The sequence below is a fragment of the Hippocampus bargibanti genome, linkage group LG10 (genome assembly GCF_051943395.1).
Source record: "Hippocampus bargibanti isolate YZ-2025 linkage group LG10, ASM5194339v1, whole genome shotgun sequence".
Classification (NCBI taxonomy): Eukaryota; Metazoa; Chordata; class Actinopteri; order Syngnathiformes; family Syngnathidae; genus Hippocampus; species Hippocampus bargibanti.
This window is the reverse complement of record NC_142743.1, coordinates 1,790,001-1,812,656: the sequence shown is the minus strand read 5'-3', so window position 1 is coordinate 1,812,656 and position 22,656 is coordinate 1,790,001. Positions and strand designations below refer to the sequence as shown.

Genomic DNA, 22,656 nt, shown 5'->3' with positions numbered 1-22,656 from the left:
GTCCAGGGTGACATTGGGTGACTGGCAGTGCACGCCCACGTCCAGCCACGCTGTCGTCGTGCATGACGAATTGAGTCTCATCCACGACGAGCCGTGCAACGTCCGCGTCAACGTCAGTCCGAGACCCCACTTACCACTGGATCCCGGAGCGGCTCTGGACTGGTCTCGTTCCCCCGGTGCCGGGCAGTTCACGCCCACGTCGGCGTCCGACCGAGACCTGGTCCCATACGGCCGTACGGGGTGCCATTCTGCGCCTGGCAGTTCAACGTCCACGCAGAGCCATGCGCCGTCGCGTGAACGTGCGAGAGGGATCGCACTCACGCCCACGACGATCCGTGCTGCGTCTTCGTCCACCCCAGGCCGAGTCCCGTTCCCATCAGGCCGCCGCCCGTCGTATGCTGGAGAGGCAGCGGTTGCCCTCTCCACCGACCGTTCCCTGGCGAGTGGACCTTTTGGGAGACTGTTGCGACTTCTGGAAGCAGCCCCTTGAAGGGGGGTACTGTCATGATCTGGTTGGCGACCAACGGGGGCCGCTGTCGGCCCCGCCTACACCTGCACAGGTGCTGGTCGTCCCGATCAGATTGGCGACCAGCGGGTAGCGACGTCAGCCCTGCCTGCAGCCTAGCAGGTGCTGGTCGTTTAATCATTGACACTTAAAAGGACACCCGGCGCGACCATCCGGTGCCGGTTCATTGTTTGTTTGCTGCTTGGGTGCAGCACGCATCGTGTACGTGTTTGTTTAACCTTGGCGGGCTTTTACTTTTGGGCTTCTTTTGCTACTTTGTATTTTTTCCATTCAGATGATTTTGATGTTTTACATTTTGTTCCTGCTGACTTTAATTTAATACAATTTGTCAAACAACCTCCTACTCACTCCTGCCTGCTTTTTGGGATCCGCACCCGCCATCACCACCTCGCAAAACGTGACAGGAGGAAACCGGATGACCCAGAGAAATTTCAAACATACAAAAATACAATATTAGCACAACTATTAATGCCCCTGCCACCCAGAAGCATTACAGCTATGGCAATGGGCTAAAAATTTAATAAAAAAACTAAGTCAGCGGCTCTTTCAGTCGTGATGACTCATCTGTCTGTTTAGTCGTAGACTTTGTTACCATTTTCAGGGTATTCCTTTAATGTTATTCTTACAGGTTTGGAGTACATTGTGTGATACACTCCAGTCCTGGGTGTTAAGTATAACACAGCTACTGTATTGGAGTTAAAGGGCTCAATGTTCACAGGCGTCATGTTCCGAACAAGGCAGAGAATCTTGTCGAAACGAAATGAGGAGCTGGATTCCCAAAGCAAGTGACAGAGACAGTAGATCCGTGCAGAATGTTTAATGTACAACTAAAGGCGCTGGGCCCAAATGTGGACCAGGAGAAATACAAACTAAAGATAACCGAAGTGCGAGTAGGGGGGCAAGGGGAAAACTGTCCCGCGTACTACACAAACGGAGCATAAACAGGCAAGCCCACGAAAGTGCGATAAGCAACAATCCCGACTAGTAACTAGTCACTAGAAACTAACAGGAGGGGGTGGGGGGTGGCCTCGGACCGGGTACACAACAGAAAGTGCAGTAGATGAGTCTAACCTGGGCACTGGCAGTGGCGAGGCACATGAATATACCGGCTAAGAACTACCGAATGCATCCTGTTAAATACCCGGTGTCATTGGCAGCAGGTGTGTACAAGCGGGGAGGTGTGAACCTGACCCTTGCTGCCGAATCCGAATGTGACAGTACCTCCCCTGAACGGACGCCTCCTGGCGGCCCATCCGGCTTCGAAGGATACGCCGAGTGGAAGGCCTGAAGAAGGGAAGGGTCCAGGATCCAGGAGCAGGGGACCCACTGGCGATCTTCCAGGCAAAGCCAAGTACTGGAGAGCCCTACCCCTGAGCCGTGAGTCCTATAATTCCCGCACCGTGTAGACAATCCGCAGGGTGGGGAGGCTGGGCAGCGGGGGAAACCAAGGGGTGGGTCTCCACTGGCTTGACCAGAGAGACGTGGCCACCAGAACCGCTGGGCGATGAGGTGAGCAGTATGGTTCACCCCGGGGTGACAGGCCACCTTGGACGTGTGCCCCCATTGCACCACCTCGGAACGCAGCGTAGAGGAGACAAACAGTCTACTTGCAGGACAGCCACCTGGGACGAAGGTTCCCTCCTGTGCCTCCTGCACTTTTCTCTCCGACACCCACCTGAGGCGCCCCAGGATCTGTTGAGCCGGCAGAATGCCCTTCACTGAGTTCTCCCTCACCGCTGGGTCATGGATCAGCGAGAGGGCATCAGCCTTAGTGTTCTTAGACCATGGGCAGTAGGTGAAAGTAAAGCGCGACGATAGTTCAGCCTTTTGGCTAAGCGGAGGACCGCCAGGTTCTTGTGATTGGTGAACACTGTGAACGGCTCTTTCGCTCCCTCGAGCCAGTGCCTCCATTCCTGCAATGCCAACACTACTGCCAGCAGGTCCCGATTTCCCACGTCGTAGTTGGCCTCCGCGGGGCTGAGGCGACAGGAGAAGAATGCACAAGGGTGGAGCCTCTGATGGACTGGGGAGCACTGAGACAACACTGCCCCCACTCCTGAATCGGACGTGTCCACCTCTATGAGGTGAGCACAGTTAGGGTTGGAATGGTGCAGTACGTGAGTGTTGGTAAATAGCTGTTTTAACATGCGGAACGCGGCATCAGCCACCTGTGCCAACCCAAAGGTGCCTTGGTGGAGGTTATCTGGGTCAACGGGAGCGCCTTCTGGCTGTAATTGCGGATGAAGCGGCGGAGGAAGTTAGCGAAACCCAAAAAACGTTGCAACTGTCTACGTGTAGTGGGTCTCGGCCACTCCACCACGGCTTTGGTCTTGGTGGGATCCGCTCTGAGTTCACCCTGGTCCATTATGAAGCCCGGGACAGAGAGGGACTTGACGTGTAAGTCGCATTTTTCGGCCTTGATGAAGAGCCATTTCAGCAGTAGCCGCAGTATCGAAATGTCTGCATCACCGCCCGGGACAGAAAGAGATTCGAGCGCCTGGTCAAGCGGGCCAGTTCCTTCCTGGGTTACTCCCTGGACTTTCTGGAAGAAGTGCGCAACAGACGGAGACTAGCTAAACTTAAAGAAATGATAAACAGCCTCTCCCACTCCCTCATGACCACCATGACACCACTGTGTAGCTCCTTCAGCCAGAGACTGTTACACCTGCACAGCAAGAACGAGAGATACCGCCACTCATTCCTTCTGACTGCTGGCTTCTAAAGATGCTTAATAAACACACGTGGAAAGCTGGACTCATCCCATCCATACATTGCCATAGACATGTCGCTATGACGTCTGTGGTCACGAAGTCCTTTGAACGCCTCGTGCTGAACCACCTAAAGAACAAACAGGTCTGTCTAGAATGCAGTCAACATAGGGCTGAACTACATCCTCAAGCTGAACAGAACACAACACTATAAGATGTTAATTGTCAAAATAAGCTTTTTCACCTTTTCAGCCATGCTGTCAAGGGGAGGGCATGTAAACTCTACACAGGAAGACCGGTGCCTGAATCCAGCCCAACACTTCTATACTGTGAGGCAAACATATTAAACAATCGATAACAGTACTGCTCGTGCCAACATTGCCCCCATTAAAAAATGTCACTCAAAGTAAAGCTTTAAAGGACAACCGACATCACTTTTTTTTGTTTTTTAACTGACACCAGAAACACGTTTTATAGCATGTAAAATACTCAAAACATGCAGTATGATATTTTTAGTCTAAGGCAAAACACCAATAAAAATGACTTTAAGTGTCCAAAATCTGCAAAAGATTGAGCTGTGAATTGGGCATTTTCAGAAAGTCACGCCCCCATTTTGTGACATCACGCCAAGACGTCTTGCATTGCTTGTGAATCAAAACAATGGCTTCAGATTCATTCAGGAGAATATGCTTTCTTGTTACACATCCAGTTATGAACATGATTCAAATAGCTCTGAAGAGCAAAGCATACATGTTTGCAATCGATTAAAGAATGTATTTGGGCAATTTTGAGGCAACATTGGGGGAAAATCTCTCACAAAAAAAAGAGGCACAAATGGCGACATCCTGTGGCCACCTCCGTTTCCACTGGCTGATAAATTCTTAAATGGCGCTTGGACGCCCTCTGGCGGCTTTTGGGTGCAACACGAGGTCCCCAGACCAAACAACTACAGCAAAATACATTGACGTGATGGAAGGACAATGCGACAATGCATCCTTTTCACGGTCAGCAGACGGTCCTTTTCTGACGTCACGTGAGGACTCACCACCAACTCAAAAACAAGACTTCCTGAATGTTCAGCGCGAGTCTTAAAACGTAAAATATAGCTATATGTGGTGGAATCTTATTAAAATACGCTCAGTAGAAGTCATTTGAAGTGATTTTACAAATTATGGACACAACTTGTCCGGGGACGTCGGTTGTCCTTTAACATCACAACTTCAATTGCTAGACACCATTGTTTTTGTTTCCTAACTGACATCAGGAAAACGTTTTATAGCATGTAAAATACCCAAAACGCGCAGGCTTATATTTATAGTAAAATGAAAAACCCCAATAAAAATGATTAGTGTCCAAAAACTAGTTCAAAATGAAACCGGAAATTGCCAGTTTTAGAAGGTCCCGCCCCCTTGTTTGTGACGTCACGCAAGATGTCTTGCCTTGCTCGAGAATCAAAACAATGGCTTCAGATTCGGAGAAGATGCTTTCTTGTTACTCATCCAGTTATGAACATGATTCAAATAGTTCTGAAGAGGAAAGCATACATGTTTGCAATTGATTACAGAAGTCCTTCCGTGTCAGTTTGAGGCATCTGGACTGCAATGTAGTATCCCGAAAATGCACAGCTCCGTTAGAAATGGGGTGATTTGTCTGCTGGGAATTTGTGTCAGCTAAGTAGGAAATAGTAGTCTTGGTGCAACACACAACGTTTCACCATTGCATTATTTATGTGTTTTCCTTCTAATTTTGCCATCAACACGGATCAACACGAAGTTTTCAGACCAAACAAATTACCCAAAATGCATTGTGTGTCGCTTTCTCGGTCAGGGGCGTTCCAGATGTGATGTCACGGTATGGATCGTCACCAACTCGAAAACAAGACTTCCTGAATATTCAGCGCGAGTCTTAAAACGTAAGATATAGATATAAGCGGTGGAATCTTTGTAAAATACGCTGTGTCGAAGTCATTTGAAGTGATTTTACAAATTATGGACACAACTTGTCCGGGGGCGTCGGTTGTCCTTTAAAAAAAATTGTGTCTTGAAAAGCTCAGCTTTTTGTTGTTGTTTTTTGGTTTTGCATTATAATGTTTGCTGTCCTTCCTTGTGGACTGTTTTCAGCATTTTGGCCACAACATTTGCCGAAGCAGAAGAGTCTGTGCCTGACTGACTGATTTTACAGTAGCAGTTCATTTAAAGTCACTGACAATTGCCAGTCATCCATCCTCATTGGAATCGATGAATTCTGAATATACCTTTTTCAATAAAAACCTTTAACAAAAACAAAACAAACTATCTTTATAGGAGCTGGTCTCCACTTCCCTTACCTCAATCTTGAGTGCATTTTATTTTATTTTAAAGAAACATCCAGGCGCACATCAACTTTCAGAATGTGATCATTATTGTAACTGAAAATAGAATGTACTGCACGAAAGAAGAACACGAATATTGCATTTCATGTTACTTTAATTTCTTTGTTGTAGTTATGCTGTAATACAAGTACAAGCATGGCCCAAAACATGGGCACCAAGTCACATGCTGTATTGTGATCGGCACGAAGTTATTATGAGTAGCCCGTGCTTCTGTCTCACGGCCAGCAGGTGGAGACTACTGATTGCAAAGGCGACCATACGCGCCAGTGTCCACTCAATCTTCGGTCAGAAAACAGCTGACACGCGCACACACACACACACACACACACACACACACACACACACACACACACACACACACACACACACACACACACACACACACACACACACACACACGCGCGCGCGCAGGCGCAAACAAACGACACGTGCGCACACACTCGCTCGTGCGCACAAACACACGCGCACACGCACATACACGCACACGCATTCGCACAAACACAACTCTTCAACAATGGCATACATTTTTGCAATCGATTAAAGAATTATATGTGCCATTTTGAGGCAACATTAGGGGAACATCTCTCACCCCCCCCCCCCCCCCCCCCAAAAAAAAAGAGCCACAAAATGGCGAGCTCCCGATGGCCACCTCCGTTTCTTATATGGCGCTTTGATGCCATCTAATGGCGGCTTTTGGGCGCAACACGCTTCTCAGACCAACCACTTCATCAACGTAAGTAATGTAAATGTTGCAGTTTTGGTTTTTCATGCATGTACTGTATTTTATAGTGTAGCATTCAGATATCTTTGTCGCTTGCAACAATCACTGTTTTTTTGTGGTTTCGTGTGAATAGAACGTGAGGATTTTGCATTGGTGGCATTTCTGAAAGGAAATAGTCATTAAAAAAGTGTAAAGACGTTTTTATTTTATGCACAAATGTATTTTTCACTTCACTTCTTCTTCTTTTCCTTTCGGCTTTTCCCTTCAAGGGGTCGCCACAGCAAATCAGTGTCCTCCATCTTTAGAGGTTTGATCCGCATGTTTGTTTTGGCCAAGCTTTTACGTCGGATGCCCTTCCTGACACAACCCTCTGTATTTATCCGGGCTTGGGACCGGCACAAGAAGACATATGTCCCTTTGTGGCTACAGAACAAGCAACTCGCTCAGTAAAAGTCTCCCAAATACAAAATGGTAATCGGCACAGCACTGTACAAAAAGCATGTAATCCATGAACCCAATGATAAAATGACATGCCATATCAAAGATCCCCCGTTTACGTGTTGCCCCCCCCCCACCTTTTAATGCAGTTCGGCGCAGGACGGATATATCGACAGTACGGTTATATCGATATTTTTTCTAACTCCCGAGAATATCGATATAACGAGACTTTACTGTATTGTGTTACCTTTACTTATAAATGAAGTCCATGCGCCGCTCCTTCTGAAGAAAGGCATCAATACCTTCTTTGTAAAAGCCTTTCTTATCTTTCTTCAGTTTTAAAAGTCTCTCTATTTCTTTCAATTTAGATATGTAATCCTCCATTCTAAAAATAAGGACAAGCAATACGAAAAAATTACTGGATGGTTGCACTTAACTTGCTAACTGTTTACTGTAGCTTGCTGTCACTGATTCCATTCTGCAGCCGAGGAGGCACAAGAAGAATCTCTGTAATCACCAGCGCCCCCTGTCATGAGGCAGGAGAAATGTGTGCATCATCTGTGCAGACAGTTTTGATAAAAAATAAAATAAAATAAACACTGTAGTACAGTGTTTACAGTGTAAAGTGACTGTACATTATATACAACAGCTAAACTGTAGAAATTTAGTTCATATACTAAAAGCTTTTGAACACTTTAATAGCGGTATGCAGAGGGACAGCAATGCGGTCTCACTGCAGAGCAAGCCAGCACAGTTAGCATAGTGATTGAGCAATCTGTGGTGAGGCTCAACCGGCTGCTGCCTCACCGCTCGTCTCTACTTAGTAATTGAACGGTAAATGTGAAAATTCAGCGATTTTGAAAAAAAAAATAAAAGTTAAATGGAAAACAACGTTAAAGTACATATCACTTAATAAATATAACTGTTTAATTTATTTTGTCATTTGATATTTCCATATTTCGCGCTATGCAAATCAACCAAGCTGACAACAGATCAGACCCGGAAACTTTAGCAGAAAAACCAAGTACAGTAAAGTCTCGTTATATCGATATTCAAGGGAGTCCGAAAAAATATCGATATAACCGGGACTATCGATATATCCGACCCTGTTTGCATGTAATTTTCTCCGTGCGTGCATAAAAATAGTATCGATATAACCGGGACTATCGATATATCCGATATCGATATAACGAGACTTTACTGTATATCTACTCGCTTTGTTAACCCACAATGGCTGAAGGAGAGGACAACTCGCTAAGCCTATTCTCAAGAAAAAATGAAAAAGATTTGTTTACTTTTATTTTCAACAAATAGTTCGTTTTGTGAACGTCTTGTTGTTTTTCTTATATTAAACTGACATTTTGTAATTTAGCGTAAAATCTTGTTAAAGATTGCATATTCTTGGTGGACTTCATAAAACTTTGTGGACAAATGATTTTAAATTTCTTTTTATTTTTAAGTGTTTGCAGTATCACGTATAGTGACAAGTTCTAATTGCTGATGCAGATTTATTGATGTGTAATTGCTCCGGAAAATAGCCTGTGTTGTAGACGATTAAGGTGATGCCACTCCCAGTACTGCGTGCGTGTGCTTTTGTAAATGATATCTCCAGCCGTTGTGTCATAAATTATGGTATTACGAGGGATATTTGTTCAAGTCGGACTAAGCAGGACTTCACTGAAGGCCTAGGTGTGAAATGCACGGATCGCAACTAGTACAGAGTAATCACTCCGACTACATTCAGATAATTAGCAGGGGGGGGGGGGGCTCGAACCGGGACACATAAACATGTGCAGCAGAATAATATTTAACCTGAGCAGTGGCGAGGCACATAAATTCTCTGGCTATCACACGACCGAATGAATCCCCTAAGATATCTGGTGACATAACGAGTTGATTGGCGGGGAGGCGCAAACCCGCCATCTGCTGCCGTATCCGAATGTGACAGAGAGAAAACACAAGCAACAATGACGAGATCAAGATGTCTAGAAAAAAGTCACAGGGGCAAACTAGTAGCAAGTTTGTTGATTCTTAAAGGACAACAGACACCTCGGAACATAGCAGCGTCCATAATTTATAAAATCACTTCAAATGACTTCAACTGAGCACATTTTACAAAGATTCCATCGCATATAGCTATATTTTTACTTTTTAAGATTTGCGCTGACTATTAAAGGAGTATTGTTTTCGAGTTGATGACGATGCCGGAAGTGACGTATATTTTGGCCTTTTACGTCTTACATCCTAACTATGGGGAGGAAGGTGCTTCCAATGGTGAAAGAGAGCAATTGGCAATACAGTAAAGTCTCGTTATATCGATATCGGATATATCGATAGTCCCGGTTATATCGATACTATTTCTATGCACGCACGGAGAAAATTACATGCAAACAGGGTCGGATATATCGATAGTCCCGGTTATATCGATATTTTTTCGTACTCCCTTGAATATCGATATAACGAGACTTTACTGTATGTATGTTGTGTGCGGAGGAATGAGAAGAGAAGACGGTGACATATGCTACAATGTATATAAGTGGAGCTCCTCTCAAGGCTGGTCATCTAAATTATTTTGTTGAATGTATATAAGTAAAATGGAGTTGTTCAAAGCCAAAGATGTTTATATTCTTCAGGACGGTGACCAAGCTCTTTGGTGTAGCCAAAAGGACGGTTCAAACCTGGTACGTGTCATTCCGACAGTCAGTTTTTTTCTTTCAATCGAACACGAATGATTTTCTTGACCCCATGATTAAATTCTGGATTTTTGGGGATTGCGTTTCACTACAATGTTGTTATTATGAACTCCATTGTATAGAAGGCCATTCATACGTAAGGTCGTAACTTTTCATCTTTAAAGTTTAACCAACTTTTTGCATGCACAACCATTAAATAATCTACATTGACGTTGACATCTTGTAGCTTATGATTTGTTATTCATGTCTTTATATGCCACATATCACAGAAGTTGATGCTATATTGTTAATTCACTGAGCTTCATATACCAGTTTCATCGCTTGATACGGAAGGACTTCTTTAATCGATTGCAAACCACTTATGCTTTCCTCTTCAGAACTATTTGAATCATATTCATAAATGCATGAGTAACAAGAAAGCATCTTCTCCTAATCTGAACTTTCTGAAGCCATTGTTTTGATTCTGCAGCAAGGCAGTTTGTGCGTGGGCCAGGATCGCCGGATTTGGCCAGGTTCCCAATGTGAGGTCATGAGCATGGGGGCAGGACTTTCTGAATCTGTCCAGTTCCTAGCTCATTAGTGGCAGTTTTAGGCAACTTTGAGTAATTTTTGTTGGTGTGTTGCGTTTGACTAAAAATATCAGCCTGCATGTTTTGGGTATTTTAGATGCTATAAAATGTTTTTCTGATGTCAGTTAGGCAGCCAAAAAATGGTGTCTGTTGACTTAACATATACAGTATAATACATTGAAAAAAACCAATTGCATCGTTAAAAGATAACAATTTACATTTATAGCACATTTGGCCTATGGTAAAAAAAAATATACAAGCATATGGTGATTTCAGCAATGCTAAAATAACATGTTGAACTGTTAATTTCAAACCTCTCAAGGACACTTTACAGTCACAGGATAACTTTTTTCTGCAGTGGAGCAGCGGCAGCCAGACGCGCCAGCATTCACTCAACCCGGAAGTTATTCGTATGGTTCATATATGCGACAAGGTATTTAAAAACTAAAACCCAAAAGTGATCAACTGTGTGGATATTGGTTATGGGTAAATGAATTGAAGTTAATTCATACTTCACACCATGTTTTTTCGTGTCAACATTTTCTTTAAAAGGCTTACAATAGGCTTATAAGAGGTGAAAATGCAATTGTATAGAAAACTGAAAATGGAAATATGAATCAGATATCTACCTTTCTAAATTTAAAGTGAACATTTGGGACAGTCAGCGTTTTTGGATTCAGCACCAGACACACTTAGTCAAATGATGCCAAGGTTTTCATAAATGACATCATCAAGAGGAGTGTCAGAGATTTGAGTAGCAGCGATGCTGTTGGCTAAGGATGATAAAGAGGGGAGCGCTGCAGTTGAAGAGATAGTAGACAATGTGGGTGGCTTATTCACTTTCGCATAGAGGTGCGCAAAAGGGTCTGGTTTGGCATCAACTTGATCAGAAAGGTTGTCATCCTTGCTTACAGGTACAGTATAAATGGGTTCATCCCCTGTAAAATGCACCATTTGTTCACTGCAAGTGGCATTTGGTTCACTCTTGGTCAAACTGATTTTATCATACACTTCTGAATAAACTGATTCTGCAATTGGATTTGTCGATTCTTTTGAACATGGAGGATGAACTGGAAGAACAGTTGCGGGGTCGACATAGACATGAGACACTGTGACTTGAGGTTTTGGTATATTTTGGATGCAGTCAGCTGGGTTGGCGTATTCAGCTTCGGGTGGATGGCCGTGAAGATCCCCAGAGGCTGTAACTCGTATAGGGACCATTGGTAGAGGCATGAGTGTGATTGGTGCTGGCAACAATAATTGATTTCCTGATGAATGAGGAGAATCAATTTGCAATCCTGTAATTTCCTCTGTGGTGGGAGAAGTCTTAATCGGGAACCTTGATTTTTCTAGAATGGAATCCATGCTGGTCGTATCTGGTATTTTGGGGAGAGGGGAATAAGCTTGCTTGTTGGATACTAAAGGTTTGTGATCTTCTTGGTGAAGATTAACTGATGTGACAGCTTGAGTCTTGTGCTTGATTGTACTCTGAATCAGGTTGAATATTTCCTCAGCTTGTTGTGTTTTAAAGGTGAATGTTCCGGGACCACTGTCACATCGTCTTCCTGCTTCAATGGTTAAGGTCACCTGGTTAGAATAAATAAATACATAAATAAATAAATAAATACATACATACATACATACATACATACATACATACATACATACATACATACATACATACATACATACATACATACATACATACATACATACATAAAGGGGTGTATGGACGGACAGAGGGGCAGGGAGGTAGGTAGGTGGGGTGGGTTTTATGGGTTGGAACGGTGGGTTGGTGAGTGAATGATGGTGGTTGGGCAGTATAGGTAGGTAGATAGGTATGTAGGTATGCAATACAGCTACATATACAGCTATGTGGGTGGGTGGGTGGATAGATGGGGGTTGGATGGATAGATGGATAAGTTTGTCATTTCAAATGAAGACCTTTAGGGCCATGCTGAAAAGATGTGATATGATATATATGTTTTGCCTGCTTTCATGTTATTGAGAGCACTTCAAGAACTATCTGGCAGGCCTGATCGGTCACAAGTTTGACAACTGTGTTCTACACCCTTCATTCATGTCAATACTGAAACCAGAACCGGATTTTGTTTCAGTTCAGTGAGTGAGAAGAATTGAATTTCAGGCTTCTGTTGTTCTCCATAGGGTTTGCACCAATCAGGAATATGATTGTCCATGTTCATGTCATCTAAAGGATGTCAATCAAATGTGCAATGTTCCCCTGGATTTTGTTCATCATTCAGTCATTTGAACCTTACCTTATCATTTGAATGGAGTATCATTTGAACCTTACCTTATCTTTACCATATCGCCTCAGCAGTTCATATGGCCACTGTCTGACAATGTCAACCTTTCGGGTATCTTTCAGAAGCAGGGTCTTTTGTCCAACCTGTAGCCAGTATGATCCCTGTAGTCCACAACGTATTGCTGCATCTGTCTTTTGCACAACCACACAAAACTCCGAGGCTGGAAACAGGGGACAAAAGTTGTGTCCAAAAAGTGATTCACATGGCATCAGACATCATTTTATGATCATACCTCAGTTATAAATATTATACTATATTGAAACATTCCAAAAACATTCATGGCTGGTTGAAAACTCAAATTGTCCCTAGGAGTGACTGTGTATACGGATGGTTGTTTGTCTCTGTGCGCCCTGCGATTGGCCGGCAACCAATTCATTTTCTCCCCGCCTAGTGCCCGAAGACAGCTGGGGTAGGCTCCAGCAACCCCCTCGACCCTCGTGAGGATAAAGCGGTCCGTAAAATGAATGAACGAGGAACCCTATGGTAGTTGTTACCTTCATTTGTTGTTGCATATATCTGATTTTCCTCCATATGAAGCTGATTCGTGTCTGAGCCAGTGCTCTTCTAAAGAGAGAGAAGATCAATTGACAGAACCAAAAATATTGTAGTTTTGAGCGGAACTTGATTAACATCAATCAAACCCAGGAACATTGATGGTCTTACCTGAAAGGTTCCTTGACAAAGTTTCTCCACCCAGTCCACACAGTCATCTCTTTGTGTAGCAAACACCATTGTTTTGTCCTGTGACTCCACACAAAAAGCTGACATGTTTTCCTGAAACCAGATTGCAGGTTTAATTCGCAATTGCTCGTTACCTTTATGTTTTTTTGAGAATCTGTTTCGTGATAATGACAGGTACCGTGGGACAGGCTTCAGCATTTGGTGGGAGTCTCAGGACACTGATAAGCTCAGAGAGTCTGATCACTTTGACCTTGCTTTCTTGAGGCTGGTAGTGTTTCTTCAAGCCTGCAACGTGATCTCTTCCTCCACCGCCACCTACAATACATGATGAACATAAAGATTTCGGAAGACTTTCCATCCTCACAAAGTGCCTGCGACACTGTGCTTCAGTTCTGATGGTTTTACCAAATTGATTCTAGCTACACTGTCACGAATTTCTAACAGTATATTATGTATAGTGGTGCTGCTACTTACTAGTGGTGCTTTACTTAAAGGACAACCGAAACCATGTTTGTTTCCTAACTGACATCAGAAAAATGTTTTATTGCATCTAAAACACCCAAAACATGCAGGCTGATATTTTTAGTCAAATGCAAAACACCAATATAAATGAGTTCAAGTGTCCCAAAACTACTTCAAAATGACCTCGGGATGGCGAGTTTCAGATGGTCCCATCCCCTTGTTCGTGACGTCACGCCAAGACGTCTTGCCTTGCTCGAAAATCAAAACAATGGCTTCAGATTTGGAGAAGATGCTTTCTTGTTACTCATCCAGTGACGAATATGATTCAAATGGTTATGAAGAGGAAAGCGTAAATGTTTGCAATCGATTAAAGAAGTCCTTGCGGATCATTTTGAGGCGTCTGGACTCCAATGTAGCATCCCGGAAAATGCACAAGATGGAGCACAAGCTCCGTTGGAAATGGGCTGATTTGTCTGCTGGGAATTTGTGTCAACTAGTATCAAATAGTAGTCTTGGTGCAACACACAACAATTCACTATCGCGTTATTTATGTGTTTTCCTTCTAATTTCGACATTTGTTTCGACACGTTTTCAGACCAAACAAAGTACCCAAAATGCATTGTGTGTCACTTTCTTGGTCAGGGGCGTTCTAGACGTGACGTCATGTCAGGCATCGTCATCAACTGGAAAACAAGACTTCCTTAACTTTCAGCGTGAGTCTTAAAACGTAGAATATAGCTATATGCTGTGGAATCTTTGTAAAATACGCTCAGTAGAAGTCATTTGAAGTGATTTTACAAATTAGGGACACAACTTGTCCGGAGGCGTTGGTTGTCCTTTAAATACATTTAAAAAGTTATATTCAAATTATTCATGTCACTCAAAACACTTGTACCATGTGGAAGGAACATTATTGCAAAATGACTTTTGCATAATTTACTCTGACAATATTACTGTTTTTAATCCTCATTTTACTCACTGGCAAAATCAGCCATTGGCACATACACAATGCCCCTCCCTATTCAGCACTCCGGAGTTCACGCATTTCTTACCAGGGCAGCCAGTTGGACACTGTTAAGGTGATTGTTTTTAGTTATCATGTGTCTTCCCTCCTTTTTGTGTGAGTTTCAATTATTTCTTAATTTCAACTCTAACAGACACTTTTGGGTCAACTCACTAAGTGTAGAGGTTTCAAATTGACTGCTCTCATGAATATCTGAGCCTTGGTGTTCATTATATACTTTGGGAGCAATTCAAGTCATCATTGAGATTGTTTCTCCAGAATGAGCATCCTCTGAGCTACTTACTTTCTGCAGCTTGAGCATTCTTTACTCTTAGCAGACATGTTTGCAAATTTTGAACGAGCATTTTAATTTATGGCTGATTCAATGCTCTCTTTTCTTTGTAAGGTTTTCATTTTATTTTTGCAGGACTGTGGTAGTCATCATATATAATATATATACCAGAAGTTCATGCATGCGAAGTGCTAACAAATAACAACAGAAAATGTGCATCTGGTGAGCTTACATAACTCCATCTCTACAATCTTGGGGTCTATTTAAGCTGCCAAATTTAGTTTTCATCTTCTACTGCTCACCCTGCTTCTGGATGCATGTTTTCGTCGCATGCACACACACGCAAGCACACACACGCACACACGTACATGCACACACTCAAAATACACAAACACACACTTAACACCAATGTTGTGTCTTTACTGAGGCAGGTAATTTACAACCTAAAATAATATCCATTTACCCTAATAATACATCTGCAACTGACAGCGTTGTGGTTGAGGGCAGCCTCAGTTTTCTCTCAGTCACAAATTGAATGTGAGCTGATTGTGTGTCTCTATATGTGCCTCTGACTGACTGCTGATCATTTCAGTGTCTAGTCCAGGCATGGGCAAACTACGGCCCGCAGGCCACATTCGGCCCATTATGCTTTTTAATCCGGCCCGCCGAACTTGTCAAAATTATAGTAAAAACAGTGCATGAAATTCATGACAAAAACTTAGCGGACACCAGGGTAGACAACTCTGAAAAGTTTCCTGCCCCATTTTTCACAACTTGAAACACAATAAGACGACTAATCGCAAAAAATAACCATTGTTGCAAAGTATAAAGGGTTTTTTTTTTTTTAAGGATGTACCTATAGCAAATGCTCCCTTGCTTAATTTATGGTAAATATCCCTTGCTGAAGATTTTGTTCCAGTTGTCATTTTTCCATACACTGTTCATCATGGTAAGGAATGTTTGCGTTCTCTGCTAGAAGCCACGTGAACTCCTCTTTCCATGATGCTTTTAATGATAACGATACATTTAATTTCTAAGCGCCTTTCAAAACTCTCAAGTACACTTTACAGTCACGGGATAATGTACGTTGACGTTTTGTAGCGTCGTAAATTTTGTTAGCTTCTTTGGAATCTTTCTTCTGGGGCTGAGGTTCTGTGCATCTACTTTGGAAAATGATATACTAATCCACGACCTTATAACACTCGGGAAAGTCCGAAGCACGAAGCAGGCTTCTGATTGGCTGCCGTGCCGAGTATGCAAATTTCTGCTGCAGATAGGATATTTACAGCCTATGTCTGTGTGCTTGGCAACAATACGCGATACTGTTTGCGCGTGAAGGCGAGGGCGTTCGTCGCGAGTTTGTAGAGGGCGCAGTCAGAATCAGAATCAGAATCAGAATACCTTTATTCATCCCGCAATGGGGAAATTTGCAGTGCACAGCAGCAATTGAAGAGGGATGGGGTTGGGGTGGGAGTGAAAGGATAGAAAACAAGATATTCTAAGCATAACAAAATAAAAATGTCAACTGTATACTGTGCAAATGTAGATGTGCAAAAACCGTTCTATAAACAAGACTGTACATAGTGCAGAATCAAGAAAGGACAATCCATCCATGATTTTACGGAGTTTAACACAAGTAGATATTATTGAGCTTTACTATTTTGTAGTGTAATAATGTGTTTTGAATGTTGAAAGTGATTCCATTTTTTAATAAATGTTGATTTCTTTAACTTTGCACCTTCGATTGAAACTTATTAAAAACAGAGGCAATCTTGATAAATCACAGTGCGTATGTTATTTTAATCTATTTATATTTCCTCCTCCCAGTATTTCTGAAATAGTATGTAAATGCCTTATCTTGCATATTCCTTGAGACAAATTTATTAATGATAAGGGCTATTTTTCACATTTGAAAGACAGTTAATAAATTGGGTTGTAGTGTTCTTACTGTGCTATGAGGTTGGCACACACTACATTTAATGCTTTAGTACATCCGGCCCAAACACTCCCTCCAAATGCTCCTGGCCCGACTCCTCTGTCAAATTTTAGAACGCATTGTGGCCCGCGAGTCAAAATGTTTGCCCACCGCTCGTCTCATCTGTCTTTCTGGAGGTTTTGACGAATATTGTTAATCATTCACATTGTGTTGACTATTCCCCTGAATGTAAAACAAAGTGGTCCATGCCAAACACAAACAGAACAAAATGATTAAAGTACAATTATACATAAAAAGACTAGAAATGTGCACGGGAAATGAAAATAGTGGCATAATCGAATATGATATCGATATAACGAGACTACTGTATTAACATACTTTCATGAATTTGAACAGTGAAACAAATATGGTACAATATATGTGCTGTACGTCTATGTAAGCTCTCAGTCGTATAGGAGTGGTCCATCGATGAGAAGGTTTCTTCAGCCGTCATCTGTACTTTTTGAAGGTGTCGGACGTTTCCAAGAGGCTTCGTCAGCGAACTAAAGTCTGACTGGTCATATCGGCCCTATTAATATATCCCGAATGTCCGGACACAGCTATGATAGGTCCCTACTCTCAGGTTGGGGGGAGCCGATGACCACTCCCTGTGGCCCCACTGATTGTTCCTACATTCCTGACTAATGACTGGCCTATTTGCCCCACTCCCACCGGTATCACCTCATCAGCATTACGAATGTTGCCTAACCTGTTTTGCTTAAGCAGGCTATTGTCTGAACGATCCAAATAGGCCAGTCGTTAGTCAGTGGGGCCACAGCTCCCCCCAACCTGAGACCAGTCAGACTTTAGTTCGCTGACGAAGCCTCTTGGATAGGAGGCGAAATGTCCGACACCTTCAAAAAGTACAGATGACGGCTGAAGTAACCTTCTCATCGATATATGTGCTGTATGAATATCCAAATATGCTAACAACATACATATATGACAAGACAAAGCGCAACAATAGAATGCCCAAAAACTGCAGCATGCAGGACAGGTATTTAAAAAATACAAAATGAAAGTACAGTATACAAAATGAGTCAACGTTAGGACTATTTAAGACAAAATGAGACAAGTAAGAGACCTGGTGGCTTTTCTTTGCACTCACTCACTGTCTTTAAACTCGCCTCGATCAGCACACATGACAACATTGCTCAGCTGATGCCATGGAACAAACTTTAAATCCAGCCGCGGGACGCTTCAAAGTCTTCAACACTCATTGTTTGCGCTATAGAACTGGCTTCCTCTCTATATATATATATAGCAGTTCAGTTCAGTGGAAAGTTTTTTTCACACAATAATATTCAAAACATTCCAGGAAACATGCATTTAATCAACTGTCCACCGAGCCACAAGATATTCACTCTGAGCATGGACATTGCCAGAATTTTACATTCACAATGTACATGTATTGTCTGTTGTCAATTGTCTGTCTTTTTTTAGCGACATTATAAATGCCTTGCACACTGGGTCCGAGGGGACAGTAATTCCATCTGTGCTGTATGTGTAAGTGTAAGTGTGTGAATTTATTAAATCCGGATATATGAGGCACCACAGCAAAACCAAAGAGAGACAAAAGGGTAAATTTCAAAAATTACTTTTACTGAAACAATCTCAGCTACTGTTAAACACGCGAAAAATTAGGAATGAGCAGATTTCAAGGGAGAATTGGATCAAAAATTTGTCAGACAGAGATCTCTCAGACAGAAAAGGCGGTACTAACCAAAGGTTTAAATTTCTCAGTGACTCCTAAAACAATACCTACAATAGATTACATCACAGCTACTGAATCGGCTATTAAAAACAACAAACTTTCGTATGCAGAGGCAGATGATCTACGCATTAAAATATCAGCCCTTCTCAGTAGTGCCAAACTACCTCCGTCCAACATAACATTAGAAGAGAGAAAGGTGTTAACTACTCTACAAAAAGACAAAAATATTACTATTTTGCCAGCAGACAAGGGCAGATGCACAGTGCTTCTCAACACATTGGATTATGAAGACAATATAAATAGGTTAATCAGTGATTCTAACACTTATGAGCAACTAAAAAGGGACCCTTCCAATAGATACAAGAAAGAAATGATAGACTGTCTCCAAAAGTTAGAGAAAGGAAACATATAGACAAACAGATGCATTTTTCATTATACCCGGGAGAGGCCACGCCATGTATCTATGGCCTGCCAAAAATACATAAAGAAGGTTTCCCCCTCAGACCCATTGTTTGTAGCATTGACTCCTCTACATACAATGTAGCCCAATATTTAAAAAACTATCTTAGCTCCGTTGGTTGGTAACACAGAATATCACGTAGAGAACACCACAGGGTTTGTCGAGAGGATCAAAGACCTCATTATGGAACCTGAGGAAACTTTGGCATCATACGATGTGACTTCTCTCTTTACATCTGTCCCAACCCCAGCAGCAGTCTCAGTGGTGAGGACGAGACTACTGGTGGACGTTTCTCTGCATGAAAGAACCAAACTTAAAGTGGATCACATCTGCCAATTATTGGAAATCTGCCTTAATACTACGTATTTTCAATTTCGGGAGAAATTTTATAAACAAATTCATGGTTGTGCTATGGGCTCACCCGTTTCACCCATAGTGGCTAATCTGTACATGGAAGAGATGGAGAAACAGGCCCTCACATCCTTCCCGGGGACAAAACCTAGACACTGGTTTAGATATGTGGACAATACTTTTGTCATAATTAAAAAACAAGAAATTAAATCCTTCACAGATCACCTTAACTCTGTAGACATCAACATTAAATTTACTCGTGAGGACATTAAAGAGAACCAACTAGCCTTCTTGGATTGTAAAATAATTATAAAAGAGGACAGAGCTCTAAGAACAGAAGTCTTTAGGAAGGCTACGCACACTGACCAATACTTACTTTTTGACTCTAACCACCCTTTACAACACAAACTAGGAGTTATCAGAACCCTCCAACATAGGGCTAAACTAATACCAACTAGCATTGAACGTAGAGAAAAAGAGTCAAAACATATCAGGAGAGCACTCACTAACTGTGGGTACCCTCAGTGGTCATTCAACAAATGTCAGAAAGAAAGAATAGGGAATGAAACCAAAGGAATAGCAGTACCTTACATTGCAGGAGTTTCTGAAAAATTACAAAGAGTCCTTTGGCAACACAAAATTCCTACTTATTTCAAACCGATAAACACGTTAAGACAAAAATTAGTGCATCCAAACGATAGCCTAACAAATGAAAAACAAAGTAATGTAGTTTATTCAATACATTGTAAAAATGAAAATTGTAAAGAGCAGTACATTGGGGAGACTCAACAAAATCTCAATAAAAAGACTATCAGCATCGCAGGGATAATACAAGTGGGCCTCAATCGGCAGTACATTTGCACCTAAAAGCTAGCAACCACACATTTGACGAAAATGAGGTTAAAATCTTGGCGAAAGAACATAGATGGTTTGAAAGGGGGGTAAAAGAAGCGATTCTTATAAAACAACAAAATCCTTCATTAAACCGGTCTGGTGGGGTGAGGTTCAATTTGGATCATTCATACAATAGCCTGCTTAGGCAAAACAGGTTAGGCAACATTCGTAATGCTGATGAGGTGATACCGGTGGGAGTGGGGCAAATAGGCCAGTCGTTAGTCAGGAATGTCGGAACAATCAGTGGGGCTACAGGGAGTGGTCCTCTGCTCCCCCCACCCTGAGAGTAGGGACCTATCATAGCTGTGTCCGGCACCGCCATGTCTGGACATTAGGGATATATAAATAGGGCCGATACGACCAGTCAGACTTTAGTTCGCTGACGAAACCTCTTGGATAGGAGGCGAAACGTCCGAAACCTTCAAATTTGTACAGATGACGGCTGAAGAAACCTTCTCATCTATATGAGCATATTTGACAATAAAGCTGACTTTGACTTTGAGAATCGCTTCCGAGTTTTTAGTCCTTTAGACGTCAAGCATCTTCTTCAAAAGTAACCAGCACCATCAGGATTGAATGACCATAGACCTGTTGCTCTGACGTCTGTAGTCATGAAGTCCTTTGAACGCCTCATGCTGAACCACATGGATCCACTGGACCCTCTTCCGTTTGCCTACCGGGAAAACGGGTCTGTGGAGGATGCAGTCAACATCGGGCTGCACCACATCCTTGAGCACCTCGACAACACTGGAACCTACGCAAGGATCCTGTTTATGGACTTCAGCTCTGCGTTCAACACTATCATCCCGGAACTCCTCATCCCCAAACTTCTCCAGCTTGGGGTGTCCCCTACAATCTGTCAGTGGATCCTCAGCTTCCTGACGGGACGGACACAACAGGTCAGACTGGGAAAAATATCATCCGCAACGTGCACCAAAAGCATTGGAGCCCCACAGGGATGGGCCCTCTCTCCATTGCTCTTCTCCCTCTACACAATCAACTCCACCTCAACGTACCCAGCTGTCAAATTCTTAAAGTTCGCAAACGACACCACGGTCATCGAGTCTGCGTACCGACAACAAGTGGAACAGCTGGAGCTCTGGTGCTGCCATCACAACCTAGAGCTGAACACGCTCAAGACGGTAGAGATGATCATGGACTTCAGGAAACATCCATCACCACAGCTGCCCCTCACACTATCCAACTGCCTTGTGTCAACCGTCGAGGCCTTCAAGTTCCTGGCAATCACATTCTCTCAGGACATGAAGTGGGAGGTCAACACCAACTCCATCCTGAGAAGGTCCCAACACAGGATGTACTTCCTGAGGCTGCTCAAGAAGCATGGCTTGCCACAGGAGGTGCTATGACATTTCTACACGGCTGTCATTGAATCCATGCTGGGTTCTTCCATCACCGTTTGATTCGGGGCCGCCACAAAAATTAGTTAGGACGATGGAAAAAAAATCATTGGCACCGCCTTACCCACTCTCGAGGACTTGCACACTGCAAGAATAAAAACAAGGACTCTGCGCACCCTGCCCATCACCGTTTTCATCCCCTTGGGCAGGTGCTACCGATCCATGCGCACCAAATCCAGCAGACATTTAAACAGCTTCTTCCCCCAAGCCATTAACTCTCTAAACAGTAACCCAAATAGAACTGTATAGTGCCTCCATTTGTCTGATTCTTATGAATTAAACTAAAAACTTTCATAATAATAATAATAATAATACATTACATTTTCAGTGCCTTTCAAAGCTCTCAAGGACACTTTACAGTCACAGACAAGCATAGGTACTATAATAAATAAACTACAATCACAAATAGAATGCAATAAATAAAATACAATTATAAATAGAAACAAGAGAGAGAGCTCCACAGAAAATGCAATGTTAAAGAGGTAGGTTTTGAGATGGGACTTGAAGGTGCAAAGTGAATCGATGTTACAAATGTTGGGAGGAAGTGAGTTCCAAAGTTTGGGGGCAGAGCAGCTGATCGTGCTGAGACGGGCAGGGGGGGGGGCACACAGAGGTGGGGGGAAGAACTTGACAAATCCAGCAAATCACTGCAATCAGGAGTCACTTGCATATCACCATTTTGCATCCAATTACAGAAAATAGTGGTGCAGAAACAGTTAGTCCATCATATTTTTTATGTATTTTTTTTATCAGGTTCGGGAATTCTCATTTGACAGACGTCCACACGTGGTAGATAACATCTCTTCCTCTATCTCTCTCCCTCTCTCTTCATCTCCCCTTCCCTCCCTGTACTCTGCCACTTCAAGTAACTGTGCCACCTGGAAAAAAAATTCTATCAATACAAGTCCAAATTAAATGAATGTAGTCATTCACATTGAACCTCAGTTGTGTACCACAAGAGACCGTATTAATCACTTTGCTGCTGTGAAATGTAAATTTCTCCACTGCGAGACAAATAAAGGCAAATCCAATCCAATCCAATCATTGCTGATC

The 22,656-nt window shown here is 42.7% G+C and overlaps 1 protein-coding gene across 1 annotated transcript in view; it reads right to left on the bottom strand.

Annotated features, from left to right (window-relative positions):
• Positions 1 to 6,511: 6,511 nt before the first annotated feature.
• The window catches only part of LOC148892051 (docking protein 1-like), a 17,138-nt gene continuing 993 nt past the window's right edge, over positions 6,512 to 22,656 (bottom strand). Inside the window, exons 3-7 of the mRNA XM_089006588.1 lie at positions 13,213 to 13,349; positions 13,017 to 13,127; positions 12,848 to 12,917; positions 12,341 to 12,513; positions 6,512 to 11,613 (exon numbers count right to left, since the gene is read on the bottom strand). Of these exons, the coding sequence (XP_088862714.1) occupies positions 10,723 to 11,613; positions 12,341 to 12,513; positions 12,848 to 12,917; positions 13,017 to 13,127; positions 13,213 to 13,349 (1,382 nt within the window). The 3' untranslated portion in view covers positions 6,512 to 10,722. The remainder of the gene's footprint in view (positions 11,614 to 12,340; positions 12,514 to 12,847; positions 12,918 to 13,016; positions 13,128 to 13,212; positions 13,350 to 22,656) is intronic.